The 7,035-nt window shown below is 38.8% G+C and overlaps 2 protein-coding genes across 3 annotated transcripts; one reads left to right on the forward strand and one right to left on the reverse strand.

The window, feature by feature from the left end:
• The first annotated feature begins 2,362 nt into the window (after nt 1–2,362).
• Nucleotides 2,363–5,128, forward strand: LOC134009098 (uncharacterized). Of its 2 annotated transcripts, none has more exons than XM_062448794.1 (4): nt 2,363–2,746; nt 2,983–3,221; nt 3,683–3,867; nt 4,126–5,128. In XM_062448794.1, the coding sequence occupies exons 1-4, from the start codon at nt 2,479–2,481 to the stop codon at nt 4,784–4,786; spliced, it is 1,353 nt and encodes a 450-aa protein (XP_062304778.1). In that variant the 5' UTR covers nt 2,363–2,478; the 3' UTR covers nt 4,787–5,128. The 2 variants fall into 2 exon arrangements, with proteins under 2 accessions (XP_062304778.1, XP_062304779.1); XM_062448795.1 differs by having other exon boundaries at nt 3,731–3,867.
• LOC134009114 (G2/M phase-specific E3 ubiquitin-protein ligase-like) lies at nt 5,109–7,035 on the reverse strand. The gene is made up of 4 exons (XM_062448837.1): nt 6,873–7,035; nt 6,634–6,806; nt 6,107–6,321; nt 5,109–5,440 (listed from the first exon to the last, which is right to left on the reverse strand). Exons 1-4 carry the CDS (start codon nt 7,020–7,022, stop codon nt 5,109–5,111), a joined length of 870 nt encoding a protein of 289 aa, XP_062304821.1. The 5' UTR covers nt 7,023–7,035.

Raw genomic sequence — 7,035 nt, forward strand, 5'->3', positions numbered from 1 at the left:
TGAAAATTTAATCTCAAATGTCTATTTCTTTTTCATTTTAATTAAGTGAAAGATTGAGCACTCTTGAAGAAGAAAATTAAAATGCAAATAGGATGATTGATTACTAATTTCATTTATGAGTCAAATAACGCAGCCACATTCTTAAAATGCAAATGCATTTCTGGAAATGCATTTGCATTTGAATTTTGGTAACGATTTGCTTCCATAGAGCGAGCTCTGTAAAAACGATTTGTAACTTGCAAAAAAGATTTGTGTCTCTGTAGAAAATGATTCGTGTACTTGCAAAAAAAAGGTTTGTGTCTCCGTAGAAGAAGGCAAGATTTGTGTACTTGCAAAAAAGATTTGTAACTTGCAAAAAATATTTGTGTACTTGTAAAAAAAGTTTTGTGTCTCCGTAGAAGAAAAATATTTGTGTACTTGTAAAAAAAAAAGTCGGGAATGGCTTGTGTTTGACAATGAAAATGTCGTCATGTTTTGTAAGGATTGCCGCATGTAGTCTACGCATAAGACAAATTATGTTGCTTACTGACACAGTCTAGTGTAAATACACTGTTCTTAATAAAGAGTATATTAGGTCAGTTTAATTAATGCCTGCTTAGGACAAAACGTTTCTGTAAATGCATGGGCAGGAGTCAATCTCATGACGCGAATGGACGTTTTAGCCATTTACAATAAATCGTGTCCTTACGTATTGGTGATTTCACATACCCTTGCATCATACTTATGTGCTTCATTTTTCTTCATTTTCTGTGTTTTTCATGCCAACAATGTTAATAAAATGATCAAATGCATTCAGGGAAACTTATAATTGTTCTTATTTTCACCGGAAAGAATTTGGCTAGTGGAAATTCTGGTAGGCTAGGCTACCAGAAACTTTAGAAAGTTACCAGCCAGCTGGTGATCAAAAAAGTTAATTTAGAACCCTGCAGACAATCATTCGGACTTTACGAGTATCACGACATACAAATCGTATAGGCTCTCAAGTGCAGCACAACTTATATTTTGATGAAACATGAATTAAATAGCCTACTGACAGTTTCCTCAAAGCCTAAGACGAGGGAACCAGGCTTGTAAAAATCGCATCGGTTAGTCAAACTACAACTAGCAATACGCTAGGAAGGCAGTGCGCGTTCACGCGTAGGGGAGTGGGATTCGGGCCAACACCCACGCGTTAGTTGTTTCCACTTCTGTTGTCGAAGCAAACAGGATCGCCTTAGGTGGGTAACGTTAGCACTACAGCTTAGCAAACAAACTATCGTGATTCAACTCAGCTTTAGTTAGCTATAGCTATCTTGCTAAAAAATAGATCTTGACAAACATCTTGAATTGTAGATTTACATGACAACACGGGTTATTTATTTTAATGAAACAGTCAGGAACATGAAATAACGTTATCCCCATTGCCAATAAACTAGGCTAAATCATCACACATTCTCTTATGCTCTTGCGTTAGCAAGCTAAACTAGGCGTTTTCACTATCTCGCTGTTCTTGCATTCCTTGCAAATCAGCGTTAATAAAAAGCAGATGAGCTAGAGTCTAGCTAACATTGACTCGACGGGCATGGCTGATCTTTACCGTAGCGTAGAAGATCCCTGTGCAGTTCGACCCTCGACACATTTGCGCGAACCATTTCACCAAGGACGGTTTTGAAAACCTGGGACAATGTAAAGCAGGATTTGCTATGAAGCTGTTGCTGAAAAGAGGTGCGTTCCGACCTTATGTTCATCACAACCGCAGCAGTAGTATGATTTTGTCGGTAACAGTTATTAGCAATGCTAACGTATCCTGTATCTAGCACCTGCCTTTCTCCAGTTATTTCAAATAGATAATTGACAGGCGTAATAGGCTAGACTGCCTTTTCTGTATGGCAAGCCGTTTTAACATTTATTTCTACAAACGTACTAGTCACTATTTTAAAGTTACTAGTACTTATTCTTTAGTTACTAGTAACTAATCCAATAGTTACTAGTATCTATTCCCGTTTTACTAGTAACTTTCATTAGATACTAGTAACTATTCTTTAGTTACTAGTAACTAATCCAATAGTTACTAGTATCTATTCCCGTTTTACTAGTAACTTTCATTAGATACTAGTAACTATTCTTTAGTTACTAGTAACTAATCCAATAGTTACTAGTATCTATTCCCGTTTTACTAGTAAGTTTTCATTAGATACTAGTACCTATTTTTTAGTTACTAGTAACTATTCCGACATATCCGGAAACCAATAAGTACTAGTAACTATTGCCAACAAGATATCTAGTTAACATGCAAATTAGCTTTAGAAGATATCTAGTTAACATGCAAATGAGCTTCTAAAGATATCTAGTTAACATGCAAATTAGCTTTAGAAGATATCTAGTTAACATGCAAATTAGCTTCTGAAGATATCTAGTTAACATGCAAATTAGCTGCTGAAGACCACACCTCACAGAAGACAGCACCACAGAGAAAATATCAACGAACCAATTTGAGAAATGGCACACCTATGTGTAATTGAAGAAATAGGACGAAAATGCAGAGCATTAGAAAGAGCTTTCCAACAAGCTAACATAAGCCACGCACGATTGATGCCGATTGAGTCATCACTTGTGAATTTAAGAAGACTGGACGGTATTTTATCGGTGGAGACAATGCAAGAACTTGTTGCTAGCCTTGAAGAACTCCGAGCTCTCATCACCACCACACATGCGATGTCAGGAGAGCACAGCGAAGACGCCTTTTCAGCCCCTCGTATGCCCTCAGGTAACGTTTGGATTTCACTTTTAGAATAACATTACTCGTACAATGGTAATATGGTGGTTAGCCAAATATACCTTGTATTAGAGATCCCTGTAGGTTATTACTTAAGATAGCTTGCTAGCTGTCGAGCGCCGATGTTATCTACCTTGACTTTACAGTATTGTCTTTATTAGCTACATTAGTTGCTAACGTTTCCTGACCATCTCTGCCCAACTTGTATCTCTAACTTATGTTCTCAGGCCAGCGAGGGAGACCTAAAATTGCCATAACAAGGCAGCAAATACAGTTCCTCGTGGGTCAAGGCTACACAGTCAAGCGGATGGGACAGCTGCTGAAATGTTCAGCATCTTTTTTATATCAGAAAACCAGAGCGCTTGGATTACCAATTAGGAGTTCCAGGTCAAGAACCCTAACCAATGAGGAACTTGAAGATCATATAAGAAGACTTCACAGACAGTTTCCGAGATCTGGAAATGAGGTGACATTGTTATAAGTGTATTATAACTAATCAGTATTTTTGTAACATTTTCTAGCATCCTGGCCCACGTTTTCATTCTGAAAGTTTGTTGGCCTTTTTGTTAGCATTAATAAATAGACAGTGTTCATGCACTACCGCTCAAATGTTTAAGAACACCTAGGGTTATTAATGTTTTAGATAGAGTTTCACTAAGGTGACATTAAATTGATTAAAATAGATATCCAATACCTTACCAATGTTGCAAATATCTATCACTGTTGTAAATGACTGATTCATGATTACTAATGTAAATACAACTGCAGAGACATTTTCCTTTTAGCTCATTCATAATTAATTATGTTTGACTATTATTTCTGATATATTTAATGCCACCTTGGGGAATGAAGATTCAATTTTCTATCAAAACACGTCAATTTAGTAAAAAAATTTTTACCAAAGGTGTAAGTTGCCTGTGGTTTCAGATGATGAGGGCATTGCTGCGAGCAGAAGGATTCTTTGTAACACGACAGAGAGTGAGAGCGATGCTGACTTATATTGACCCAGCGGCTGCTGCGCGAAGATGGAGTGCTACCGTGGCAAGAAGAACATACCATGTGCCATATCCCAACAGTCTGTGGCATATGGATGGAAACATGCGTCTCATCAGGTATTCAGTTGTATTTGACAATTAAATATGCACTGTTGTACCAAGCAAACTACTTTCTTCAGTAACCAGCTTCCAAAAGCTGTAGAACATGTATTCCCTGATTATCAGAAATATCAGAAATTCAGCATTTATAAGATTGTCAGCTGGAAAGAGAAACTAGTTTGTTTCTTCTCATATTCTACAAATGGCACCATTAAAGATGTATTGTATATAACTGAGAAGTACTAATTTTGTTGACCAATAGTTTTTCCTTTACAGGTGGGGCTTAGTTGTTCATGGAGCCATAGATGGATACTCACGCCTAGTAACATACCTAAACTGTAATACAAACAACAAAGCTGTCACTGTACTTACACAGTTCTTGAAGGCAACATGCCTGTATGGACTCCCATCCAGAGTTCGCTCTGATCATGGTGGGGAGAACACACAAGTAGCATTGTTCATGAATATTGTCCAGGGTGTAGAGCGCAGTAGTCACATAACAGGGGAATCTGTTCACAACCAGAGGATAGAGCGCCTCTGGAGAGACGTGTTCCTGCAAGTTCTACACTACTTCTACAATGAATTCTACAGCCTAGAGGATGCTGCCATACTAGATCCAGAAAATGACATCCACAAGTTATCACTACACCTGACCTATCTACCAGAAATTCAACGTAGGTTGAACATGTTTAGAGAGGCCTGGAATCAGCACAGTCTAAGGACAGAAAACAACCGAACACCCTCACAGATCTGGACAGAGGGCATGCTGACCAACATAGAGGCAGACAGCACTCCCATCAACAACGTATTTGGTGATGACCCATATAGGGAGGACAGTTTAGAGGCCCTTCTGGCACAACATGGCATCAACAACTTTCGAACTGACAGAAGAACAGTTCCCAGCTGTAGTTGTCCAACAACTCAATGTAAATCTTAACCACCAACAACAGCAAGACATTTTGAGGGCTATAGAGGGAATTGTGGACTTGAAAGTGAAATATCAAACATGCTGCACTGAAATTTCTAATAAGTTGAATGAGCCAGCCAGGGGACTGCCTTGAATCACATGACTAATGCATGTCTATGCTCTCTTTTTAGATTTGCCTTGCAATGTGCTTGATTCATAGATCTAGGTGATGTTATAGTAACAGAAAGACACTTATTGTACAACCCTTCAGTCACATTTAGTTGAACAACATTTTTGTACAATTGTAAATTACGTTTGAGGTTCAGAAACAAAAACTTGGTTTGAATGTGAATTAAAGATGAACAGTACCAAAAAGCCTATTGACAGTTTCCTTATACCATTTCATTCTAAGCCCTACTCTTGACCAAAGCCCTGTGTATTGCAAAGCCTTTAAGTCCATATTGTACTTAAAGGCAGTGTAATCCTTGTGCAAAGGTAGACGCAAGCAGTTCACACATGTGTTTGCCGTTGGAAACTTCGCCCTCTGTTGAGTGTCCCCAGGTAAAAGACCGTCAGTGTGCAGGAACTCGATGGATGGTTCCGGCTTCAAGCCAATGGCAGGTAGCGCACTGCATCCAGTCACAAACATTAGAATTTCCTCCAACGAGCAGGGGGAGTTACCTTCTGTAAAGAAAGAAATGTTATAAGGAAGCCAATTCAAGCTGCCCTATGCAACTTTCCATAAAGTGATCCTGTCAGCCTTATACTAGTTATTACTGAACATGGTAATACAGGGACAATAACCAATTTCTGAAAATGCACATTATTAATTTGTCCATAATATGCATTATTTTCAAGTTGATGTCGATTTAGCCATTTTATTGTTGTCTATAGTTTGTATTACCGTATTGTTCGCACTCAGGCGCACTGTCAATGAATGGTCCATTTTCGATCTTTTTCATATATAAAGCGCTCTGGATTATAAAGCTCAGTTTTTATTTTTTATTTTAATTAAAGGCTTTTAAGTGTGCCTTATAGTCCGGAAAATACGGCAGTCAAATTTGTATTTTTCAACCACTGGATCCAATATACTAGTTCCTACCATTTACACAGTTTATATATATTTTGGGGGGGGGGGGGGTTTCAAAAAGTTATAGTGCAGGTTTAAGTGGTGTTCAGAATCATGCACTAGAGTATTAAGTTAAGCGTCAGCGAGCTGTAGTGTGTCTAACTCGTCAGTGGCCGGGGTTTGGATCATGTGTGTGACATTCAAGCTATGCACGGGCAAACCCAACTTGCCTGGTAAAATTATGGTAAACTAAATAAAAAGCAAACTGATCTATTACTTGCCCTCTGCATCTAGAAGGTAGTCTCTCCAAAAGCCCACAGCAATGTTTTCCTGTACTCGTCTGTTACTTCCTGCACTGGAAAAACAGATGACAAACAGGTGATCGAGACCATCTGCGCTAAGGGTCTGTGGTGGGCTGCAGAAGAGAGGACGAAAGGCTTCTGGCTGTTTGACAACCTCCTCCAACAATCCTAATGTCCTCAGGCCTTCCTTGAACCTTGAAGAATTAAAAGTGGATAGATCCAGTAGGTGAGTGAGCTCAAGCCTGAATTGTCACATTATACAAATGTAGCATTGAAAAGCAAACTAAAATTGTGTACTGTAAGAACAGAACTTAAACATTTCACGTTGTGTTACTGTGTAACCAGGCACTGCATAGTGCAGGGAATCATTATCCCGTATAAATATCTTTCATGGGATAAATGAAAATTTACAGCATTTGTACGCTAGTTGCTTTACAATGAATGTTAGTTCCAATGTTAGAGCTCAAATCGACAAACAGCACTTTTAAAACAATGCTCAATTATACCGTTCGAGTGGACCATGGAGTCGGTTTACGACTTGGAACTGGAGGATGTCCTGCAAAAGCAGGTCTTTGTCCTCCAGACATTTTACAGCTCGTAGGCAGCCTGCATTAGACAGGTAGTCACTGTGACTGGACACAACTGAACACAACTCCTCCATGGACTTGGCCTCTGATACCTGGCAAAATCAGATATTTTAGCACGAATAGGTCAAGTAAAAAATAAAAAAATAAACTGAAATTACCTGTATGATTTTAGCTCGCAAGTCAAGGTCGTGCACATCATCGATGGTGGGTGAGACGTTATCTTTCACAATGCAATCAAATAAAGTGGGAGAAAAGAATCCCGGTGATGGCCCCCCATGAACCATACTGACTGATATAGCCTTCCCCATGATATAGTACTTG

The sequence above is a fragment of the Osmerus eperlanus genome, chromosome 22 (genome assembly GCF_963692335.1).
Source record: "Osmerus eperlanus chromosome 22, fOsmEpe2.1, whole genome shotgun sequence".
NCBI lineage: Eukaryota > Metazoa > Chordata > Actinopteri > Osmeriformes > Osmeridae > Osmerus > Osmerus eperlanus.

Bases quoted from the DNA above. Each gene is read 5' to 3' on its own strand.
- LOC134009114 (XM_062448837.1), bottom strand. From the start codon at position 7,022: ATGGGGAAGGCTATATCAGTCAGTATGGTTCATGGGGGGCCATCACCG. The intron at 6,322-6,633 runs GTATAATTGAGC...TAATTCTTCAAG, and splicing joins CTCCATGGTCCACTCGAACG to GTTCAAGGAAGGCCTGAGGA. The intron at 5,441-6,106 runs GCAAGTAATAGA...CTTTCTTTACAG, and splicing joins CTACCTTCTAGATGCAGAGG to AAGGTAACTCCCCCTGCTCG.
- LOC134009098 (XM_062448794.1), top strand. From the start codon at position 2,479: ATGGCACACCTATGTGTAATTGAAGAAATAGGACGAAAATGCAGAGCA. The intron at 3,222-3,682 runs GTGACATTGTTA...CTGTGGTTTCAG, and splicing joins TTCCGAGATCTGGAAATGAG to ATGATGAGGGCATTGCTGCG. The intron at 3,868-4,125 runs GTATTCAGTTGT...TTTCCTTTACAG, and splicing joins GGAAACATGCGTCTCATCAG to GTGGGGCTTAGTTGTTCATG.